This window comes from Falco naumanni, chromosome 2, assembly GCF_017639655.2.
Source record: "Falco naumanni isolate bFalNau1 chromosome 2, bFalNau1.pat, whole genome shotgun sequence".
NCBI lineage: Eukaryota > Metazoa > Chordata > Aves > Falconiformes > Falconidae > Falco > Falco naumanni.
In genome coordinates this window covers 102224505-102249586 of record NC_054055.1, presented here as the reverse complement: position 1 = coordinate 102249586, position 25082 = coordinate 102224505, and the positions used below count along the sequence as shown (strand labels likewise).

Genomic DNA, 25082 nt, shown 5'->3' with positions numbered 1-25082 from the left:
TTAAATATTGTACAAGAAAGCAACAGCAAATTAAAGGTAAACACTTGCATATCTACATGATACAATTCTGTACAATTAAAGCAAATTAAGTGTTTTCCAGAATGGACATGTTTGGGAATGGTGTGCAAAATGAAGTTGGAGGGGGGTTATGGCTTTTTGATAATACTTGCAAGACCCTTACCCCTTGCAATAAGATTGTAATATAGAACTTCACTTTGTTTCTTGAGGAAGTTCCAAAGCTTTTGCTTTTGCCCTCTGTATCACTGTATATATTTTTTTTCTGTTCTGGGCATCCCTTCCTAGAGGGGCACAGGTCTAACTATGTTAGTTGAAGTAAGGGTCAGACTGTGTGTTATCCAGAATGTTTATTCTTCATAGGATAAGATGACTTACTTTAATTTTTCCCCCTAACCTACTTGGCTGGATGACCACTGAGGGCAGGCTAAAGAGATAACAAATATTTGACAAATAATTTAAATCCTAGTCTGTACTCTTTAAGAGTATTCAGAATCCTGCTTTGATACGTGGTCCTCTTAGCCTTATTGAGGTTTTGTTGTAGTGTACAAGTCTGCCAGCATAGAGCAGGTTGCAGGATCTGACCTGTGTTAGCAATTTTCTCCTATGAGAGCCGTGCTTGTTTAATTTTGACACATTACAAATAACTGACTCTGCAAGCTAGCTAATAGTAACCTTCTCTTCACCTCCTGTAACCTGTAGTAAGATGCATAAACAGTCAACACAATCCGATGCAAAACTGATAGTGTGAAAGTCACTGAGAAAGAAATATTGCATTGGCTAGCTGTGACGTTACCAAGTATGATTCATATTTCTGATCTCAGTCCAGCTACTAGTGGGCAGGTGTCCACATCACAACACTGACGTAACTGTCACAGTCTGTCCCACCTTTGCTGGAAGCCTGTACTAAAAATAAAGGAATAAATAAAAACAGGGTTTGGCTTGTTGTCATGGATGAACTAACGCTAGCCCGTAAGAACTGTTATCTACAGGTTATAATAAAGACATTATTTTGCAGTATGGAGAAATTTGTGGTGCCTTCCTCTTTCTAATCACATCTCTGTAGGTAACAGTCTTCTTGTTCCAGGCTGGTTTGTGTGTTCTTGTGGTTGCCTTTGGGTGGTGAGAGGTTTCTGTTATTGTTGGTTAAACCCTGGGAAGTCATTGTATTGTGATGGGGAAGGTATCTTTCCCTTCATTGAAATAATGAAGTCTTTGGTAGCAAGGGTGCTGTCCTTGGAAGATTCTTTTCTTTGCAGTGTAATGGAGAGCCCGAGAGGAAAGATTGCTTGGATTTACTGTTTTTATTAAATTATCACATCTTCTACTGCACTAACTGCTTTGTTTTGTTTCTTAATCACTGCAATACAAAATAGGCTGTCTTTCCAGCACCTAAATCTTTCTCTTACTGCCAACTCACTAGTATTTTCAAGGAGTCTATTAAGGTATCTCAAGCGTAGAAAGATAAGCAGATGGAGAGGTGTTTGCAGGATCCCAGTATTATTGTAAATGTATGCAATGTAGAACTACATTAAACTACATTAAATCTGAAATGCCCTTTTTGGTAGATGTTGACTTTTAACATCATGTTTACCTTTTAGATGACGCTTCGTCTGAAAACTTCCCTTTGGCATTTCCAGAACTAGATCAGCAGCTGCAGGTAAGCATTTTATATTTTTTTTACTACAGTCCTACTTCACATTCACCATAGTTATGATTAAAAAACTCTGGTTGTCACACTAAAGGGAAAGTTTTTAGTGGTGCTTCTCTAATCTATTAACATTTAATCAGACTGTGTATTTCCATAGAAGAAAATGTTGTCTTTTCAAGATCTGTGGAAAAATTGATTTGTCATTTTTAAACCAACTGCATGGAAATTATTATTTTAACAACCTCATCTGCCTTTTAACTTTTGGGTTCAATTCCTGTGCAAAACACAGCATGTACTGTAGCACTGCAATTAAGAGGGTTCCTGTGGTTTTGGTGGGAGAAGGAATGAGCCAGATAATATATTTTCATGCCTACAGGCTGTGCTGAAACTGATATGATCAGCTTTCTCTGAAGCAGTCCAGGAGAATAAAAACTTGTATTTTGTAGTGCCATCTTCTCTCTATTCTTGGGTAACTAAAGCTAGTCATCAGGACTGATGAGAGCCTCCTCAAAGTTACCCTAGTTCATGCCGCGTAGCCAGCAACCCTCATGGTTGCCCTAGCAGGTCTCTGCAGACAGCATGGGATAAAAACGGTGAATCATTTTGTGACCAGTCCGATTTGTCAGCATAGCACAATGGAGCCCCAATATACCGGACAGTCAGACAGCAGTTGATGGCATCTCCATGGTTCACCAGGCACAGAGCCAGTTCTGTATCCAGGGATTATTTCCCTTTCCTTTGTGGTGGTCCTGGAGTGTTTGTTGGCTTTTGTAAACTACTTCAGATCATCTGTTTCCCGGGAGCATTTAGGCTTCCTCTGATATTTCAATATGAAGGCAGTTGTTTCCTGAGTGTAAACTGAGAAAGGCATTAGCAGACCATGTTGTCCAATAATGTCATCCTTCCTGTCCCCATCGAGTGGTGAGACAACACTGGAGGGCTGCTGACTGAGAAGGCTGACTTTTCTCTCCTGCTGCTGTCATCAAAAGGGTGACTGAGGAAGGCATGGGGGATGACAGAGACTCTTCTTGCTCTACTGCTCTAACCCTGAGAACAGGGACAGGTTCCTTGGGCATAGCTAGGCAAGATTAAAGAAACGAAGAGCAACTTAAGATCTGGGCTGAAAGGAACAGGGTGGTATGTTGGCCTCTTTATTCCGCTGATCTTCCAGTGCAGCAAAAAACGATCAATATTTTTTCCCTCCGAAGAATTCACTTTGAGAAAAACAGTATTGATCTGTGGCTGAAGCACTGAACTGAAAGTAAAGAACCTGCATTGTTTCCAACATTCTGTCAGTGACACATTGTGTGATCCTGGAGGAGTCGCTTCATCGCTCTGCTCATCTCTGAAATGAGGTTAATAATTTTTACCTTTTTTGTTAAAAGAGCATTGAGATCAGCAGGTAAAGACTGCTTTAAAAGAGCAAAGTGTGATTATCACTATTGCTGTTGTTACATAAAAACAAAATTACTGGTGTTAGATGTAGGTACTTCTCAGGCCAAGTGATGATTTTTTTATTAGGACTTTTATGACCCATTTCTGGAACATATAGTGTACTCTAAATGTGTAATTTCACGATAGACCAAAATTACAGCTCTGGAAGCATTCATGTCTACTGGATAAATCATAGCCCTTCAGTAAAAGTTTTTAAAGTACACACTAGAGCAGTTCTGCTAAGTGCACCTTCTTGGTCTGTTAAGTACCTGACCTTTTTTTCAAGAGAACCTTTCTTTACTCTCATGATCTCTATATGATAACAAATTCAAAGAAACAGTCAGAGGCTTTGATTCAAATAATGTTCTTTTTATTATCCTTCAGAAACTTTTTCTTAGACTATTGAGGTAGTTGAAAGGATAACTTATAAGGGCTGTCTGGGCGACTCAGCCACTCAAAAGTATAGATTTAGTGGTAGAGCTTCATCATTTAGCTTTTCAAGCTTATGTGCATATTTAGATTTTGATGCCTTTATGTTCAGCCAGAGGCAGTTAAGTCAACACGGGGTTTTGAGCTGATGCAGAGGTAACAGTTCGTTTAGCTTTAGCAATCAACACTTGAATTTCCTTGCTTTTGTCAATCTGGATCACAGCTTAAAGTTGTAACAATTTAATGTAAATACATTATGTTTACAGTGCTTTAAAATTTCAAACAAGCAATAACTGTAACAAAGTTATAAATTACCTAGTTACATTTTCTTATTAATTACTTTTTTAAATTGGTGTAATCCAGACTGCTAAGGGTGTGTTAGCCCTGTATAGCATGTGATTGCGATTTATGTTAATGTAACCACACCAGCCTTGACAGAGGTAGCTCCTGTATTACAGAAGCAAACTATTTCCTGGGCTTCACCAGGATCTGCAGTACTGAATGGTGGTGTCCCTTGTCATTCCATCCATGCTTTTCTCTGTCCCAGAGCTGGCTAGTATAAAGCAGCACACATGAAGTGTCATGTAAACTAACCCTTTAATCACCTGTGGCATAGCAGCCTGAAATGCTTGAATTTGTAAGACTGCTGGTACCTATTTTCTTAATAAAATTATCACATCTACAGCCACAAGATTTTCATCACTGTGCCATAAATACAGTCAAAAGCATTTGTATCTTAAAAAGAAACGAACTATAAATGCAGGGTAGGTGGCTATGCAATGATAGGCACTTAAACAAACAAAAGGTAGCAACTTCCCAGGTTTCTAACATACAAAGGAAAAAATTGAAACCTGTTTTAAAAAAAAACTGAAGAAAACCCAAGCCTGATCTTCAGGCTGGATTTTGAAAGCAGCTTGAAAGCTATGTAAGTTCACCGAGTGACTTGTAAAATCAGAGCCTTAGAATTTTATGCATGCAGGCAGCAGACCACAGCCTGAGTACCAAGCAATTTGCACCTCTGTTTTAAGCTTCAAGCCCTTGTCCTCCTTACGTTAGGCTCTGGCAGACAACTTGGCTGTTTGAGCGGTATTACCTAGTGTTCCCACTTTTCCTACCACGATCCTACCATACCTGCTCCCCAGGCGCTGGTATCTGATGGCAGGACAAATTTCGGGGCAGCCTCCCCCTGACAGGGTAGTAAACCCTGCTGTCCAAGCACAAGCACCAGCTTTACAGAGGTAGAGGTAGGTTTGGCTGGATGAGAGGTATTTCTAGGAGGCTAACTGCAGATAGCTAATTCTCTATAAGGACTCTTACTAAAGGACAATCCTAGCTGAAAATTACAGCTTCTTTCTGCAGAATAAAAATGATCAGTCTAGTGTTCTGATCCAGCTAGGTTCAGACCCAAAATATTGTATTTTCCAACTATGTTTTTGAATGCTACCACTCTGAAAGGAAAAAATTCCAAGAAGCAATTTGTAGGAAAAGAATATCAACTCTCTAACTCAAAAGTTTTGCTTTTGTTTTGGGTTTGTTTTGGTGTTGTTTTTTTTTTTTAACTTTAAACAAAAAATGACTGTATGGTCAAACCAGACAGAAAAGCCCTATATATGAGAACAGAGCAGTCTAAGCTATATGCAGGAAAAGGTCTTTTTTGCAACTTTATCATTAAAAAAACTACGATGTTGCTGATATGCTACCAATAAAACAAAGCTCATATTAATAAGCTTCTTGCTTTGAATTCCTTTTGCAGTATTGGAAATTATTCTCTTCCCACTGACGAGCAACACTTTGAATGAGGATAAAGCACTTTTTTATTTGGCCTTCAGTGCCATTTCCTCACCGCCCTTGTGTGAGCAGTGTCGTGGGCAGTGCAGCAAGGGCAGGCTTGCTACGTCTGTCAGTTTGTTATTGGGAAACGTTAACCTTTGCCTTGTGTAAAAGTTGGACTCAGCCTCGGAAGGCACTGCCCTGATTAGCTGCATAGTGGGTGGTGGCCCTTCTGACAGACACTCTACTACGGGTTATCTGCTATAATTAGAAGCGTACATCAGCATCTAAGGCCTTGTTGTTCAGGTCACTGAACATGGAGGAAGGTATCTAGTGTTAAGTACCCGCATTACTATGCTCTGTGTGTTGTCTGTCCTGTTGTAGCATTTCCTGTGACTTGCTCAGTTTATCTCCCTCTTCTCCATTAAAGTCTTTATTCCAGCTGGGAGTTTGATGCGTAAGAGGGAAGAACATAAGTCACATATGGATGCACAGGGTGTTCTGTAATTCTTTATCATCTCTTCTCATGAAATCGTGAGCTTGAGAGAGGCATTTATATTCTATTTTGAATTATGAATCTGTTGCGATCAATGGAGATAGATGACTGTAAAGTTCCTGCAACAGAGAAAAGGCTCCAGCCATTTATAGTATCAGTTTGTGTTAAGTCAAGGGGTAGTTTTTCATGCTTTAGTGGGAAATGTCTACACAAAAGAAGCTATGAAAATATTACTCAAGGGACAGATTGTTGTGTGATACTAGCATTTAACAGAAACCCTGTTTACTCTGGAACTTCAATGGAACTATTTCTTCTACTAACTGCCAAGACTTTTGTTAGATATGCAAATTATTTTAGAAAGTTTAAAAGTATACTGTGTTTTTAAAGGGTATGCTGTGTTTTTTTTAATATGTATTAAATTCCAAGAGAATTCCTAGGTACCGTGATACTCTATATCTAGATGTGATTGCCTATGAACTTGATAAGTCTGCTATAATGCTGCTGTGATAACTATGTTCTTAGATTAGATGATGAAGACATGGATGTTTACACAGTCAGAACATCATACTAAGGTTAGTAAAGAATGGAACAACTCCCAGGAAAGGAAAGCAGAACTCTCAATTGGTCTCATCCAGTTGACTTGAATTGTTTGAAGAAAAGAGAACGGCTTACTTTCATAGTAAAATTAGACTAAGCTAGATATATCCTAGAACAGGTAGCTGGAACTGTTTGATTCCAGCTCCACAAAAACAAAAAAAAAAAAACAAACAAAAAAAACCCACAAAAAAAACAACAAAAAACAAAAAAAAACACCAACCAAACAAACAAAAACAAACAAACAAACAAACAAACAAAAAAAGCAGCTGCAATATGCAGCTTGGAAACGTGTGGTTTCTTCCATCATGGAAGAGTACATAAGGCCGTATAATGAACATGGCCCATGTGCAAAATACTGGCGCTGAACTTTCTGGTTTTCCAGAACAGTTTAGTTGAAAATTACCAAATTTACAAAAAGTGAGACCAGTGCAAAAGACTGACTTTTAGGCAAGTCTACGTGCTCAGCTGGCAAAACTGCATGATAATTTTTTCCTTTAAAATTCAGCCTTTTCAGGAGAAATCTTTGATATTTTTTTTACAGTAGAACTGAAAGCAAATGCAAACAAATGAAGATGAATTAAGAAGTAAAATCTTCTGAAGTTTTTGAACACTTGGGTGACACTATCAACTATACAACATTTGTGCATATGGAATGCTGATATTCAGATGGCAAGGCAAAATGCACTTTGTCATGTGAATGAAGTAAAAAAATTCCTGAAAACTGTCCTTTTGTGTACCCCAGCAAAGATTTTAGTTAGAACAGCTCCTTCAACCTGTCTAAAAAAACAGGCTCAGGGCCTTTTTATTTCTTCATTAACATCTTCCAACATCTTTCATATGTGCATTCCAAACAAAGATTTAAATAAGTAGTGCATATGTCTTGTAAAGATGTACATACATATGTGCAGTTACAGAACAGCCTATAACAGGATCTCTTGGTATCTACTTGCTGGATTCCATAAAAAGTTTATCAGTGTCACAGTGAGTTATTCAACAAAATACAAAGAAAAATCAGACTGTGTTGAAAATTTGGCATAGTAGGATAGACCACTAGTATGGCTGAGAGCTGCAGCTTTTGTACGAGCTTTGTGAACAAACCAGAGGTGTTGTGTGTGCATATTTTGCCAGCACAGGAAAATGAGGGTGGATGACACTGAAGCCTGAAATAAGCAGGATTAAAAGTAGCAACTGTTGCCAGTAAATATAACTTTCTTTGGCAGGGGTGTTTTTTGCTTATGTAGCAGATATGCTTTTATATATATTAATTTATGGACAGGCAAGATACTTCATGAAATAACAAGCTCAGACTGTCCTAAGGAGACACTAAAGTATGGTTGTTGGCTTCTGAGTGAAAAAGTTATATACTGCAAATTGAACTTTATTAAAGCCTGTTGCAATTAGTCACCTACGTAAACTAGCAAACTCTTACCAAAAAAATAGTATACAGACTTCATGGATGAAAAGTGCTTTCTACTGGGAATTCCGGTTCTTTTTCTCTGCCACAGGAATGCCATCAGTGTAGCATCTGCAGCACTTCCCATGGCCTGGCCACAGGCATTCCAACTAGAATGGAGAGCAGAGAAAGACTGCTTGGATGAGCTAGGGAAAATGGAAATTTAATCTGGGATGCCTTAGAGGAATGCAGCTTTACTGAGACGTAGGTGTTGGAAGGTATATGACAGCCCTCTGTACATACATCTCAGGGGTAAAACAGGTAGGACAACTGCTATTTGAATGAAAGGTGATGCTGGCACAATAAAAGACTATACAAACCTGTCTTCAGCAAAGTGGAAATGGGAAAAATGTTTCTAATCTTTGGTGAGGCTCTGGGCCAGTCTTACAACTGAGGCAAGGGACTTCAGGTTTTCTAAGCAGAACTGTACAAGACCTCTTAATTGCAGGATTTGCTTCTGTAACAGGAGCCTGTACTCACTGATTCCTCCCATTATAGGTTCCACTCATTCCCATTTAGATAAGTATGGACTAGTCCAATAACTTACTATTCTGCTATTGTTTCCTTTTCTGTGTAATTATGTTAATATTGCAAACATCTGTTGGCTAGTTGGAGTTACCTTTTTGGAACAAGCAAGTTTTGCTTCTCTTTCTGCATTTGTTTTTCAGTTTTCCCTGCCATCTCCTGAAAATGCTTCTCTTGGTGGGAACAGATCATAGAATGATAGAATGTTTTGAGTTGGAAGGGACCTTAAAGACCATCTAGTTCCACCCCCCTGCCATGACATCTTCCACTAGACCAGGTTGCTCAAAGCTCTGTCCAACCTGGCCTTGAACGCTTCCAGGGTTGGGGCATCCACAGTTTCTCCGGGCAATGTGTTGCAGTGCCTCACCACCTTCATAGTGAAGAATTTCTTCCTAATGTCTAACCTAAATCTGCCCTCTTTCAGTTTAAAGCTGTTACCCCTTGTTCTATCACTACATGCCCTTGTAAAAAGTCCCTCTCCAGCTTTCCTGTGGGCCCCCTTTAAGTACTGGAAGGTCTCCCCGGAGCCTTCTCTTCTCCAGGCTGAAAAACCCCAACTGTCTCAGCCTATCTTCACAGGACAGGTGCTCCAGCCCCCTGATCATCTTCATGGCCCTCCTCTTGGACAATCCAACAGGTTGATGTCCTTCATATGTCTTATGTGTTCCCAGAGCCGAACACAGTACTCCAGGTGGAGGTGAATCACCTCACTCAACCTGCTGGTCACACTTCTTTTGATGCAACCAGGATATGGCTGGCTTTCTCGGCTGCAAGCGCACATTGCTGGGTCATGTTGAGCTTCTTGTCAGCCACTACCTGCAAGTCCTCCTCAGGGCTGCTCTCAATCCATTCTCTGTCCAGCCTGTATTTGTGCTTGGGATTGCCCCAACCCACATGCAGGACCTTGCACTCGGCCTTGTTGAACTTCATAAGGTTCACATGGGCCCACCTCTCAAGCCTCTCAAGGTCCCTCTGTTTGGCATCCCTTCCCTCCAGCGTGTCGACCACACCACACAGCTTGGTGTCATTGGCAAACTTGCTGAGGGTGCACTCAATCCTGTCTCTGATGTTAAAAAGCACTGGTCCCAGTACCAACCCCTGAGGAATGCCACTTGTCACTGGTCTCCACTTGGACATCAAACCATTGACCACAATTCTTTGTGTGCAACCATCCAGCCGGTTCCTTAGCCACCAAGTGGTCCATCCATCACATCCATGTCTCTTCAATTTAGGGATAAGGACGTTGTGTGGGACATTGTCAAATGCTTTGCACAAGTCTAGGTAGATGATGTCAATTGCTCTTCCCTCATCCACCAGTGCTGTAACCCCATCATAGAAGGCCACTAAATTTGTCAGGCATGATTGGCCCTTAGTGAAGTCATGTTGGCTGTCACCTCCTTCCCATGTGCCTTAGCATAGTTTCCAGGAGAATCTGCTCCATGATCTTGTCAGGCACAGAGGTTGGACTGAATGGCCTGTAGTTCCCTGGGTCTTCCTTATTTCCCTTTTTAAAAATGGGGGTTATGTTTCCCCTTTTCCAGTCCATGGGAACTTCATCAGACTGCCACAACTTCTCAAATATGATGGACAGGGCTTAGCAACTTCATCCACCAGTTCCCCCAGGACTCACGGATGCATCTGATCAGGTCCCATGGTCTTGTGCACCTTCAAGTTCCTTAGGTGGTCATGAACCTGATCTTCTCCTATAGTGGGTGGTTCTTCATTTTCCTAGTCTCTGCCTTTGCTTTACGTGACTTGGGCAGTGTGGCTGGAGCACTTGCTGGTGAAGACTGAAGTGAAAAAGTCATTGAATACCTCAGCCTTCTCCATATCCTGGGTACTCACATCTGTTTCCTTCCAGAGATGACCCACGTTTTCCCTAGTCTTCTTTTTATCACCGATGTACCTGTAGAAGCTTTTCTTGTTGCCTTTGGTGTCCCTGGCCAGTTTTAATTCTACCAGGCATTAGCTTTCCTAATGTGATCCCTGGCTGATTGGACAAATTTTCTGTGTCCCTCCCAGGCTACCTGTCCTTGCTCCCACCCTTGTGGGTGGCTTCCTTTTTGTGTTTGAGTTTGTCCAGGAGCTCCTTGCTCACCCATGCAGACCTCCAGGAGTTTTTGCCTGACTTGCTCTTTGCTGGGACGCATCATTCCAGAGCTTGGAGGAGGTGATCCTTGAATATTAACCAGCTTGATTGGGCCCCTCTTACCTCCAGGGCTTTATCCTGATTTATCCCAATCCCAGATGTATCATTAGTTCTTTGCACTCTTTTTTATGTTAAAAAAGTAGGCTGTTAGACATGGGTGAAATAATTTTTCTGTGCTTTTGTGTTGGCTTGCATTTTCTGGTGGGCAGCAAAGAACTGTCCTGACTTGCATCTTTCAATTTTTTCTTGTGATTACAGTAGAGGTGTTTGTTAAATAATGAATGCATAAGCCTGTTTCATGTTCTACTGGCCAGAAATTACACATGAACACTGTAGGTACTATCTTGAAAACCTTTTTCAGAAATTGCAAAACTGCAAAAGACCAAACTAAATTTTCCTATCATCTAGTCATATAAAAACATAATCAAATTTACATTTTAAAGTAAAAGTACGCTCAAAATTTAGAAAGTTCTTGATATTGTGCTTAATAGCATCAGACAAGATTAAAAAGAATTTTATGAACAGAATATTAGTGAACTGTATCTTTTGTTGTCGGTTTATTTTGAGTGATAAAATATCAATGTAAGACAAAATGACACTGAAGAAGAAACAGTGATAGGAAGGGGTTTGAAAGTCAGCAACTGGTTCTAAGTGGGAATTAGATACTAAGTCTCAGCATGACTAGATAATTTTTAGCTCTCTATATATATCTTTTGAGTGGGAAGCTGGAATATAGAACCCGAATGCTGCTTTAATTTTTAAACTGGTTTAAACCAGCTAGATTTGTGGAAACTAAGTTGGAAGCAAGAGCAAAGTGTTTTTTTTCTTTTGAAGTGTCACTGCTTGGGGACTTTCCCCTTGGGTACTGTTCAAAATTGTTTTATTGTGACGCATTTGTTGTTTGCTGATCTCTGGTAGATACCAGAGATGCTACTTTGGCTCACCCTTGCATTCTTGGATTACAGCACTGAGACTTCTATATTCTGTCTTGTTAAATTTATGGTTATTATTTGGCTGGCTATATGAATGGTGCTGTTGCTCATCCACAATGAAATGCAATGAAAAACCCTTTCCCAGGGACCAGATTCATCAAGTAATGGACTGTCCTTTCCCTGGGTTCCTAAATTCTCCAAGCTCAGAGAGAATGAAACAATGTGCTGTGAAACAATTCTGCCACAGCATTTTTACATTTAGAACATGAAAAACAAGTGTCTGTGTTAAAATTTCTGTGAGGAACCACGTACCTTCTACAAGTAATTGTAAGGTTCATATACTAGATACCTCTGTACATTGGGGTATATCTGAAGCCAACTTACCCTGCATCCCAGATAAAATTATTTTTAATCTTTGGCTCTGAATATGTTCAGTAAAATTTAAATTTCCAGTTTAAAGGAAATGTTTACAAGATCATAAATAGGAGAAGTCTGAAGACTTATGCTTTTCTTTTCCTGACAATGTCATTGAAGGAATATACTACGGAGAAGAGTCAAAGTAGGACAACATGAAATAAAAAATAATCTGCTTGTATTGTGAAAGGCAATTGGATGTTCTTTAACTGGGCAGTAAAGAAACTATTTTAAGTGCTTCCTTTTGCTTCAAACAGGTGGCTCAAGCATGCTATTTGTAGTTCATTTACAGTCAATTGATTCATAGCTAATAATTTAAAAATACTACGCTTCCTGAAAGTGTTATAGCCAAAATGTGACGGTCAAGCCTGAAGCCTGAATTAAGTTGCATTCTTCTTAAGGAGCAAAAAGCACTAGCATTTAACCAAACTGTATTTTCAAGATCTTGCTTGAAATATATATGAGGTGTCCCGGGACAGAGAGAATTTATTTCCCATATTTATTACCTCCAGTGTGCATTGAAAAACACTTAAAATCTTGCTGCAATAATGCCAGCATTTAGGTTAGGAGGTACAGTGCTTTTGCCCTCACTGAGTCTTTTTTATCTGATTTTTTTTTTTTTTAATTGCTCTCATCCCTCCACTCTCAATCTCACCTGTACTTCTCATGGAAATGTAAAACATTTTGCAAATATAGCTGATGTAACTCTCATAATTTCTGCTGACTAAAATATCCCCTTCTTCTACAGGGAATAGAGATGCAGAGAAACTGGGTATGATCTTGAGCAAACTACTTACAGCTTGAGGTGTTGCTGGGATAGAACCCATCATGAAATCTTGGCTGCACTGGCGGAGGCAATATCATAACTCCTGTTGAGTCCAGCAGAATCAGCTCATGTCCCAGTTCGTGGTCCTGTCCCATTTAGTAATAAGCTGGAATAAGCATTGCATCTATGGAAAAAAAGAGTGCTTAGTCGATAGTTTTCCATGTCTTCTCATCTTGCAGAATTGGAGGCTAAGAGTTCATTTGCAGCCAAATTACCCTTCTGCTCAGTGCTGCAATTTCTTGTGAATTGTTTTCTTGCAGTGAAAACATGCTCATGTATTTTATGGGTCTGATCAATGCATCAGGTTTAGTTTTCTTATATCACTACAGCTGAAAAAGAGGGAAGTAAGGGAGAAATCTTTCTTTGAACAATCTTTGCAAAGGTGACCAGGAAAGTTCTGAAAAATCTTACAAGGTTTGAAGGTTTATGAATATTCTTATGCAGGGAAATGTTTTTTTCCCTTCCATGAAAGGCCATTGCTAGGAATATTTGGCTGTATCCTGAAGTTAGGTGGGGACGAGGGGGAAAGTCTTGAAGTATTCTCACAGGAATTAAGATAAATCTTGTACCTTTCAAAATGTGATTTTTCCTAATATTTAAAAGTAGTTTATGTATATATATCTTTTTTTCTTTTCTTAAAGCCACTGCCTCCTTGTCATGACTCTAAGGAATCTATGCAGGTGTACAAACAGCACTGCAAAATAGCAGAAGAGTACCATGAGGTCAAGAAAGAAATTGCTCTGCTGGAAGAAAGAAAGTGAGTAACTTCCCCAAAGTATTTGCTGTTGTATATTCTCTTAGTAAAATGCTATTTTAAACATGAGGGTTTCACATGGTATTTTCTGACCTTACACCTCTACCTGACAGTCACACTACAGCACAACAGTTTGGCCATTGGTCCATAGGAACAACTGAGGCCACCAAGGACACAAAGCTGTCATAGTTCTGGGCCCTCAGCTATACAGATGTCCCTTAAAACCTTCATTGACAGCCTCCGGGTCACACAACAATCTAGTTAAGCTGGTGTGAGCCTCCTTTTTAGTTTTAGGGAAATTTTTAAAATGTAACTGTACATGTTTTAATGAAGAACATAATGGATCCTCAGTTAGGTTTAGAGTACTTGACAATATTGGTAAGCATTTTTCTGTGAGGTGTATTGTCTCCATGTACATTGATATTTTAGGTGTTCATACCCAAAGTGCATAAGCTGGAGACTTTTTTTTCTTGTCTATGGCCTATACTCATACCCTTGTCATTTTCGCATGACTATTAAATGGCAAAGTGCACTCTGTGACTCTTTGTCCCTTTCCACAAGAAACCCGAAAAAGAAATTCAGAGAAAGAGAAGTGAAAGTTTTAAAGACAACCAACCCTAAGGAATAACTGCTAAGTAAGCTTTCTCTTTCAAATGCTTTTTTATTTTTACATTCACACTGAAGGTGACTTCAAGCAGCGTTGCCCTCCTCAGGGAGAGTTACCTCAGTACCGATCTGTCAGTGTTCTTGTGAAAATGAAGACCACACCATCATTCTTCCAAATGCTGCTTGAACAGAAATTTGTAATATAGTAAGAGGAGTTAAAAGAGCCCTGTTGCAGAGTGGGCTTTGAGTGTTAGATTGACCGCTTTGTTCCATAGCACTCTTCGGACAGCTGACCATGCAGCTCAGCCAAGTTTGTATCCATGGGAGTCTTTAGCTGTAGAAGCAAGCTGATGGGAGGGAAACTGGTGAAATCCTGTAGTCTTACAAGTAAGATAGCCAAAGATCTCCTTGAATCCAGACTATGAAGGGTAAGAAAGTGACTGGTATTTATGGGGGTTGATGGCTACAGGCACAGTATAGTTAGTTGTTGCCTAAAGTGTCAGAACTAGTTGAGGTTTCCCACCACAAATCCCCTTCCACTGTAGGACCTGCATGGCACTCAATTGCTGACAGACTGGCATAAAACTTAAAAAAGAAGAAAAAATATCCAGAAGAGATTAACACTGCATTGTCCCAGTGTTTGCATTTGATTCGTCATTAATTAAAATTGGCCAATGAAAAGTAGTTGGTGTTTTTAAAAAGATGTAGAAAAGATAATTAAATGAAATAATTTTGCAATATTTTATCAAATTGATTGTCTAATAGAAGCTGCTTACATGTGTATTTAGCAACCAAGTGAATTCAGTGGAAAGTGTGTGTTTGTCTTCTCTGAAAACCCAAATGGAAAATAAATATTAAATGGTTTTTTAAGTGCTTGACTTTAGATGTATAAACTCAAAAGGCAGCCTTAGATTGTTTGGGGTTTAGTCTATTAATATAAGAGTGTCATTGATACCAACACATCCCTGAATCATTTATGCACATTTATGAAGAATGTGCCCTTGAAAACTAGACTCATATATATATTTCTGCATTTACTAGAATGAAAAAAATACACTGTTTGAATGCATTTTTTTTTAATCTGTGGAGTCTGTGATACTAGCTGAATTAGAAATATTTTGCTCCTTGGGAATGGCAGATAGATGCACAAAATTGTTTCCCTGAGCTTAAAACTATCCTGATCAACCCCTGAGCCCAGAAGTCAGACTCTCAGCAGCAGTTATCCTGGATGAACTATGGAGCTTCAGGCTGGCATTTTCCTACATTCCAGCAGTGGATGTCAACAGTAGAACAATGTGAGGAAGCTTCCACCACTGCTACCTTTGCTGAACCTGTTCTGTGGATAGAGTATTTCATGTCCCAGTTAACATATGTTAAAACAAGAGTGGCTGAATCAGGCAGCAAATAGAATTATTGTGATTATTCTGTGCATTCTAATTGCATATCTGTGGCCTCGATATTCACATGCTGTGTAGCTGTGAAATGCCTAAACATGACAAATATCAGTGCAAGTCCTGTCACGACCTTCCAAATCTCTTTATCTGAGGACGTGGTCCTACAAACACTGGGATTGAAAATGTTTGATTTCCTACAGATTGGTGCACTTGTGGTTATTTGATTTTGAGGTTTAAAAAGCTGCAAGTGCCAACTGAAGCTTTTTTTCTCCAGAGGGGAACTGTTCATGGCTTCTCCCTCCTGATAGATTCGCCATTTGATAGTATTTTGGAGGTCTCGTGATACTTCCTTTCCCCTTTGGAGTCTCTTTCCTTTCTGTAGCAGTCTGTTTTTTATAAAACCTTCCAGAAACTAATTGGGATCTCTTCACTGCATGAAGTTTGGTTGAAATTGAAAGGTAGATCAAAAAGTTATTAGGACACATATACTGTTACACACATGTGCAACCTGAACACATTAACCTTGACTTTTATACAAAACTAGATAGAAAGTGAGCAAGTGTGGAGCTGAAGGAGTAAGCAAGGAGTAAAAGAGAGTTTTGGTCTGATGATCACTGGTTTAAAGGAAGTTTATGGGGTAACATGCTGAATGAAGAGTGGGTTACAATGGCTGGGGTAGCACGTGTGTTGTGGAATATTGCATTCTCAGAAGGAAAGGATGCTTTGACTTTTCTAAAAAGTTTGATGAGATGCGCGGCTTTTAGCCTCAAAAGCAATTATAATCAAATCTCAAAAAAAATTTTGCAACTTTCTGGAATTTGCCCCTGTTGCAGGTATCTGTATCTTCTACATTTGAATTTGAATGTATAGAAATAAAGATTCACAACTGCCTAATATACTTGCTATCTATTGTCTACTTCTTGTAAATATGCTTTTGATAAAATGGGCAAAGATAGAGTTTCAGCCCTTGTAATGGGAACAAACAATTTGTGCATTGTTCTTTAGTGTGCAATTTTACCGAGGGCAACCAGAAGTGCTGTTGGGTGGTGACCCTGGCAGTGCTCCCGACTTCCTCTCCACAGATCAACTCACCTGTGGAATTAAAATGTCAAGTCCCACCTGGCAGTGCCTGCATCTATGGTGCTGATATACACTGTGCACACAGAATACTGAAGACAATGATTGTCAGGAAAAGAACAGGAAACGGATTGAGCAAGTATTTTTGATTTTTCTGGCTAGGAGGAAGATATAATTTTAAATTAACCTGACATAAATGTCCATACAGGTATTGGAGCTTTTTAGTAAAACAAAAAATGGAACGGTATTCATTGTACTTTAAACAATTATTGTTCCAACCTCCAAAGTTACGTGTAACCTTTGATACATGAAATAACACATGCAGGCATAATTCTAAAGGAGGCATCTTTAAGAAATAGGAAGTTGAATAATATTGTTTTAAAATAGTCAAAAACATTTACTCTTTTGCAACTTTTCAAAGGCTTTTAACTCTGCTTAGCTTGACTTGTTTCTCACTGTAGTGTGAGGATCAAGTATGGCTGAAGTATAGAAAGGCAGTGGTGTGAAATGACAAGGGTTGCTTTTCATCAAGACAAGAACAGAGCTTATTTGCCCATTTCTTTTGTACACAATGTAGACAGAAACAGAATGTGTTAGGCTGGGAGTGGGAGAGAAGACAGCTGTTTCACAGGAAAATAGGAAATGTGAGAGAGAAAGGGAGGTTGCAGTTCAAAAAAGGGAAAATCAAAGGACAAAGCAAGTAAGAAAGGGAAAAGAAGTTACTCAGGAAAAAGAAAAGAAGAAAAGGAAGCAAGAAATTGAAAGAATTTAAGAGAACATTGGGTAGATTTTTTTGTTAATATAAATAATCATAGCTTTGTTTGCTGTCTTCACTCAAACTCTTCCCATTTATGCCAGCAATATGTAGTACATGGGACAAAATCACTTTGGAATGGGAGACATGATCGAAAAGGAAGAAAAGGGTGTGGAAGTGAGAACACACCACATTTAGGTCACAGAATGTAATTTAATTTATGTTCCAGAAACACACATGTATTTCCATAACAGATGTTTTTGGGTATCTAAGTTTGGGTGAAAGGGATGGGATGGTTGGTTATTTTGAGCACTTGTTATATTGCTATTACTAGATAATGACCCTGGATTATGTAGTTAAATATTAGAGTTGCCATGGTTGCTAGCTATATCTTATATTCTTAGCACTGGCTGGTTTTCTCTTTTTCCTCCCCCAGACAATTCTAATATAACTCTCCAGAAAATATCATTTGCTCACCACCTGGTTTAGGATCACTCCTTTGCCATGGATATGATTTCTTTTCCTTCTTTTACACGTATTACAGTGGACATGCAGTGGAGATGTCTGCTTAATTTGGTGGGATCCTTCCATATTCTTTAGCACATTCTCATGACCATAGGACTGTTTCTAAGGTCTCAAGTCTAGATGGTTTCTCCAGGTATGCTATTTCTGTAGTATCTTTCCCAACACCATTGAGACAAGTAGTCTTCAGACTTGCAAGTACTGCAGGAAAAGATTGGTGTAAACCATAAAGGCAATCTTTTTTCTTAATAATTTTTCCCATCCTAGACCTGATTTTTCATTATTTATGTATTCATGTATCCAAAATACATGTTACTGGCCAAATAGTGGAAATTACAGCTTTTCTAATAAAAGAGAAACCTCAATCTGCCCTATTGCAGTGACGAGTACTTAAGGATCTTTCATGTGCTGGCATCTGAGACATATTTTCATTTAGATTAAAACAGGCTGTCTCATTGTTTTAAAAATTAATTAGTAGACTTCGAACATGCAAGGGCAGTCTCCTCAGACAGCAATTACTTTACAGGGTCTCGTTATTCCTCCTGACATAACAGCCATGTCAAGTGTGGGAAAAGTAAATGACCCTATGGCCACCAGAATACAGACACATGTTAGTCAGGAAGAAATGTGTAGGACAGCAGATGCACGGTCCTGAATGCGTTGTTCACAACAGAGGAAAGAGAAGCCTGCCTCTTTCTTTGCACTGTGGAAGCAGTTTTCCTTGAGTCCAGTCCATCTCCAATTGCACTTATCTCCAGATAGATTTCTCTGCTTTTTCTGTTACTTTTCTTGGTATTTATTCATTGAGAATATTACTGTAAAGGAACTCTATTCTCTGCATGGGCAGTCATTAAGGCCAGGACAAGAGAAATACTTTCCCTAAGAACGTGCTGGGTTTTTCTTCTGCTCTGGTATGGCTTGTGGTTTATTGGTTTACATTGCAAATCACACTCGTCTTCCCATCCAAACCTCTCCCTGAAAAACAACACTTAAAGTGTACATTACAGCACCACTTTAGAAAATACCTTATCAATGCTGTTAATATTTAAACTCAGGGTAACCATTAACAGAAAACATAGATTACGCAGTGCTAGATCTATTTATTAAGCATCCATAACAAAGGCTACATGGTGCAAGAGCTTAGTATGGAGTTCTTTAACCTCTGGAAGCTAAGTTCAAATCCTGGATTAGATCAGAAGCAAATGTTAGTTACTGTCCTCATCCTTTTGTGAGCTTCGTAAACCACACCATTCATAACATTTAGCAATTCCCTGGTACTCTAATTTTAGATCTTTGTGGCAGGCTGACAGTATTTGCCTGAAACATCACCCTACCCTGTAAACAGGTGTTGATCCTGATGGGAAGGGAATAAGTGGGTTCTGCTGACTCAGAAGTGGGCAATTTTACTACCTCAGTGCAAGGAAACTGCTTTCTGCAAGGGAAGTCCTAGAGTGTGGACTACAGCAATAAGTATATTTTTATTTTAATGCATTTATACTTTCTTTAATAGCAAAGCTAAATCCCAGGCTAAAAAAAGTTATCTGTGCTGCTTGAGTATTACGATAAAGCAGCACATAAGCCATGCCAGCACATAGTCTCATCTTATCAAATCAGGACTGACATTCATTAATAGAGCTGTCTGAGTTTGCACACTGTCTGTCTGTGCCACTCCTGGCTCAAGTCCAAATAGAGTAGTTATTACCTTCTTTCACGTGTACTAAAAGTCCCTGTGGAAAAGGTTTACCTGCTTTTAGGATGCTGATTACTTATTAGTGCGTTCACTGCATTTCCCTTTTAAGGACTTTGTAAGAAAAGTAAAGAAGAATGATTCTGAATTGATTTGTCTGAAATGCTTCTGAGTCAACAGTCTGTAATTTGAAAGAGCTTAATTTAATCCTTCAGTCCAGCATTGCACCAGTAGAATAATTGCAAAGAATATTGCTGAAGCTCACTCTCTAAAGCATACGTGCAGTTATTCCTTTGTGGCCTATAGTTCCATCGACAGGAGCTGTCTAGCAAGATCAGTTCATCTTGGCCAATTTGAAAATTGGTTGATCTAGCATGGCCCGAGCAAAGAGGAATTAATCCGTTAATAGCTTGCTGCTTGTAAAATTTTTACAACTATATTGTGCCAAATGTTAATGGAATTCTGCTGAACAAAAATACGCTCTTGATATTTTTTCTTGAAGACCTTATTGAATATACATTTCTCCTGGTAAAAGGAAAGAGGAGAGGCTTTGCTGTAGCATAGCTGCTATACATTACTTTGGTGGTATAAAACAAAGGCAACATGTTTAGCTACAGGAGGGTTTCTATATACTACAACTTTTGGATGATCTAAAATTGCTGTATTGGCTGCTAACTCTTCCCTTCTTTTCTTTGTATGGGAAACACAGTTGGGAGAAATGAGTGTGCCAGGGGTCTTTGCTTGCCTTGCGACTCCTTGAACTGAAGTAACTGTGTCTGTAAGCAGCTAAACCATGGGTATGCTATGCTATCACTGAAAGCTGTAGTAAAGACCAGAGGAAGATCAAACTGATCCTAAAAGAAGGCCAGACAGACGTGTTTTTCAAAACCCAGATGCTTACAGTTTCGCTGCTGGAAGTGGTGGTTTGGCAGCTATAAGTAATGTAAGTGATCCGCAAATACTGAAATGTTGTTATTTCATGAATACTCTGGCCTGTGGCAATAGAATTACTGGTCTGTAGGACTTTCTTGTCTGAAGGCACTGGTCCAGCTTGACAAGAGAGCTCCTTTAAAGAGTGCAGCAGAAGCTATCCACTTTGAAGGCATTACATCTTCCTGCTGATGATCTGCAAGCATTGCTTTGACACGTCTGAGAAATAAAGTCACAGGGCTATGAACAGTTAAAGATTAACTAATCTGTGAGACAGAATGATCAAAAGAACTAAGAACCTTTTAGAAGAGACTTCCTGTAGCAGGGGTGAATAAATGATTTGACTGGGGGGGGGGGAGGGAAGCAGAGGCCAGGCTAGCCTGCTGTGTAACTAAGTGGAGAGCGATTAGATACCCTCTGAGTTACTCATGCCTTCATTGTGTTTTGTTTTAAAGACCTTTTTTATCTTAACATGTGCTGAGGTAATTTCAGTTGATACTATACAGGAGACTCCAGCCTCTGGCCAGCTCTGGGAATACAGAGCACTGTGTGACTCCATCCAGAAAGAAGCAACAGCTTGAATCCTCCTGTCTCTTCTCATAAAAAGACCAGGAGGTGTCAGGTTTGCAGCTCTATCGCTCTTCCTCAGGGGCAGGGCTAAGGCCTGAGCATAAACACATTACAGAAACAATGTATGTAGCTTAGATTCATGTGCCTTGTATTTACTAGAACTAGTTTTCTTTGTAGCAAAGAAAAAGGAAACCAGGTGCGCTTCACAGAATTAACTGATAAAGCTAACCAACCAAATATAAACCTCTGCACGCTCTTTCAATTATGTTTGGTATCAAAAGAAAAATAAATTGTGATTCTTCAGGCAAAATATTAGCATGTGGTCTCCAGAAATTTGATTCTTCCCCATGAACTGCATGTTCAACTCTTACTGAAGTTAGAGACACTTGAGGGTCCTCAGCATTTTGCAGGTTTGGTTGCTGAACAGCAAACCTATCAGAGATTTTGGCAGCCTCATCTTTTTAAGGGAAAAGGAGAACTCAAATTAAAAACAAATTAATTTTCTAGGCCTTTGTTTCACAAGAGCACAAGTAATACCATGCTAACAATCTATAGTCCAGCTTTAACCTCACACATGACAACAAATTTTTGCATACTGCCATTTTTAATCTTTGGGTTTTTTTCATAATCATCAGAAAGGAGCTGATTGCCAGGCTGGAACAAGTGGAAAAAGAAAGCATGGATGCTGCTCAGCTGGCTAAGGAGTACGCAGAACTGACAGAGGAGAACCGAACACTGAAGCTGGCCCAAACGCAGTGTGTAGAACAACTGGAAAAGCTCAGAATACAGTACCAAAAAAGACAGGGGTCCTCATAACTCTCCACTAGCTTATGTGAGGCAGTTAATACAGGATTGGTCCTGTGCTGGAAAGAGATTTTAAAATAAAGGTCTGTTTAATATGTTATAATACTTTACTACAGATACAGAGTATGTAGAAGTCTATATTTGATTTAATGCTTGCTAGCCAGAAGCTTAATATAATGGATATTTCATCCATTATATAATGGATATTTTATTTCAAGTAACATAATTGAAGTTAATCTATCCCCATTATATGTTCTAGTAGATCAGGTTTCTTTTCTAAACATATTTCTTCCAATTTAAGAAGATATGGCCATGCTAGAAAATGATATAAATAGTCTCTGTGTTGGAAATTTGGATCATACTAAGGCATACAGCAGGGACAATGTTAATATATGGAATATATGTATGTTAATTTTAGTTTGGTGAAGATTTTTTTAATTATTTTCCTCATACCTAAAGTGTTTGGAAGTTATCTTAAAACAGATCTCCTCACTGGTAAAAGCTATACTTCATTATCCCATGTCAATTTTACATTGTTGTATAAAATCTGATAAATTAAATATGGAAGTAACATAATTATTTTTTATTTAAACAAGTGTACTGCCAGTAATAATTTGCAAGTTATGAAATTAAAAGGAAACAGGTAAGATCAAACTTTTAATTGTACTTTTTGGCATGCAAGAAATGAAGAATTAATATAAGAATACCACCATCATGGTTTCAACTGAGAATATGTCAGTAAAAAAACTGTGAGGATATTTGGTTCTTATTTTCTGGTCTGTTTTGAAACATAAGTGGCTGTAAGTAGGGACAAGAGTTCCATGATACACAAATAACCTGGAAGTAAAATGTTAGTTTTCCTTGCTCTATTTATCCCTGTATTTTCCTAGATCAACAGAAAATTCTTTGTTATACTTCCATTTCTATTCATACAGTATTTTTTTCATTAAAAGTGGATATAGAAAAGCCATTTTATGTTCTGAGTGTTCTTAAATCACCCTGTATTTTTAACTCTGCTTGACAGATGCTGCTTGTTACATCTTCATGAGGTTGGAATTCAGCTTGATGTGTCATTAGTACTGAAATGTGTCTTGTTAATTGAAAATTTTGAACTTAAGGCTTTTGACAGAACTTTATCTTTATTATCGCTGATCTATTATAAAAATGGGATTTTATGTTAATCGGAACAATTGCTGGGGAAGTCTTCTGGTACCAAAATGTTACCCAGTAATATCAGCAACAAAGGGGACAAAAAAGTACAAGCTGCCCTTTAACTCTTTGTGCTACCTGCCTACAGAATTCCCTGCAGCACAGGCACGAGAACAGGCTCTGCGTTACTACAGGCACCTGACATTGCAGTAGGAGAGTATGTGGAGGCAGTGGGAGAGGACAGCCTTGTCACCACTTCTCCTCCTGAGCCGCCGGAGCAGGGCTGTGTGCATGCCCAGCACTGCCCACTGCCTTCCCCTGGCCAGTGCAGGGACATGAAGGAAAAAAAGGGAATCCACCACTCTGAGGCACAGACTTTCTGCTGGGATGCTCTGTGGGCGGTATGATACTGTATTTATTCCTCTGTCACTGTTACCTGAGGGTCCAGTTTTCACCATATCTTGTGAAAGTTGAAGAGGAAAAAAATCCATAATGAATAAACCCCGCTCCAGATTCCAAGCCTGGAAATGCTGGAAAATCCTTGTCTGAGTTTTGCGCTGGTGGGAAACATGCCCTGTACAGACTTCAGGGCTTTGCTTTGAGCACAGGGCACTGCAGTATCTAGGATGTATTGCTTTTGACTGTAATTATGTGTTTTGAAATAGAGGATTCTCGGTTTTGAAATTAATCTGTTGGTTTAGCCTGAGATTTTTCTATCTAGCTTTGAAAATGTCAGCCAGTGTGGTGATTTCAGTGAATTCACTGAAAACTGTACAATGCACATAAAATTATTTCATTAACAGCCTGGCTTCAGATGCAGATGGATCAGACATCAGAACTTTACTTACAAATAACTGTGTTCACCTTGGAATTTTCTTCTGAAGTGCAGCCATTATGCTTGAGATGTCAGAATAGCAACAGATCATAATCGCGGAGAAAAACCCAAGGGAGAGCCACAGTCAGGCGGAGAAGGAAAGCTGGGCCACGTTTGTGACACACAGTGATGTGAGAGTAGCTGGGGAATATGTCTTTTCTAACCTATCGATACTGACCAGTATGGAATTCTTGAAGAAACATTTTTACAGGTGTACAGACACCAAATTGGTGGTGTGATCCAGCTACCAACTTGGATAAATATGGAACTTTTAAAACATTCCAAAGTAATTGAAGTCAGAGAGTTGTATTTAATCTGAACTGTGGCTATTTGCAATGAGATTTTCCTCCTACTTTTAGTTATGGTGAAATTAATAAAGCAGTGCTTTGTATATAATATATGCCTGCCAGCATGGATGCTCATGTGCCTGAAAACGATGACTCAGAGAAACCGCACCACGATCCAAATGACTAAAACTGATATACAAGTACCAAGGAAGAAAAATTAAAGTATCTCATGAAAACAATTTTTTAAAGAAGAAATAGCAAGGGAGATAGGATTCAAACACAGGAAGGTAGTTGAATGTAATGTTCAAAAAATATTCATAGGCACGTGAAATTAAAATGCAGAAAAGTCAACATAACCCAGAAAATCACTCAAGTGTTGCAAAGAGTAAAAATGGCTAGAACAGCCTTCTGAGAGGTAACTGCTGTATCTATCACCCATCTCTTAATTTTTTTATCAAAAGCTTAATAATGATAAACATTTTCATATTTAATAAATCTCAAAGTTTGATATGCTGACTTTTTCTCTAGGTACTACTTCCAACTCCATAGCTCTGCTGAGTCAATAGTTGAAATTAAAAATTTTAAGAAAATATTTGTCATATTTATACTGTATTTTCCAAATAGACAATATCACAAAATCACAACATGGTCAGAGTTGTAAGGGACCTCTGGAGATCACCTAGCCCAGTCCCCTGCTAAAGCAGGCTCTCCTGGAGCAGGTTGCACAGAATTGCATCCAAGCAATGTGATTTATGTTCTTTCAGTATTTAAGGAGAGACCTTAAATTGGTCTGCTAGCTAGGTCCATTGTAAGTATAGCACTGTAAAAAATAGTTTTGTAACAATTAGTTCAAAGACCTTTTTACATCATATTTCACCCAAGAATGTAGAAGCCAGTTTCAGCTTTCGAGTGATAACTGCCAATGAAATGTTCGATTTTATATCTTCCAACTGCAGCCTGTGACAACTGCAGTTGCATTCTGC

General features: G+C 39.0%; 1 protein-coding gene across 4 annotated transcripts in view; it reads left to right on the top strand.

Moving 5' to 3' along the window:
- MAP3K7CL (MAP3K7 C-terminal like) overlaps positions 1-22441 on the top strand; it is a 45159-nt gene extending 22718 nt beyond the window's left edge. For all 4 annotated transcript variants that reach the window (XM_040582833.1, XM_040582832.1, XM_040582829.1 and 1 more), the window contains 3 exons: positions 1617-1675; positions 13333-13448; positions 21621-22441. In XM_040582833.1, the coding sequence (XP_040438767.1) occupies positions 1617-1675; positions 13333-13448; positions 21621-21801 (356 nt within the window). In that variant the 3' untranslated portion in view covers positions 21802-22441. The remainder of the gene's footprint in view (positions 1-1616; positions 1676-13332; positions 13449-21620) is intronic.
- The last annotated feature ends 2641 nt before the right edge of the window (positions 22442-25082 follow it).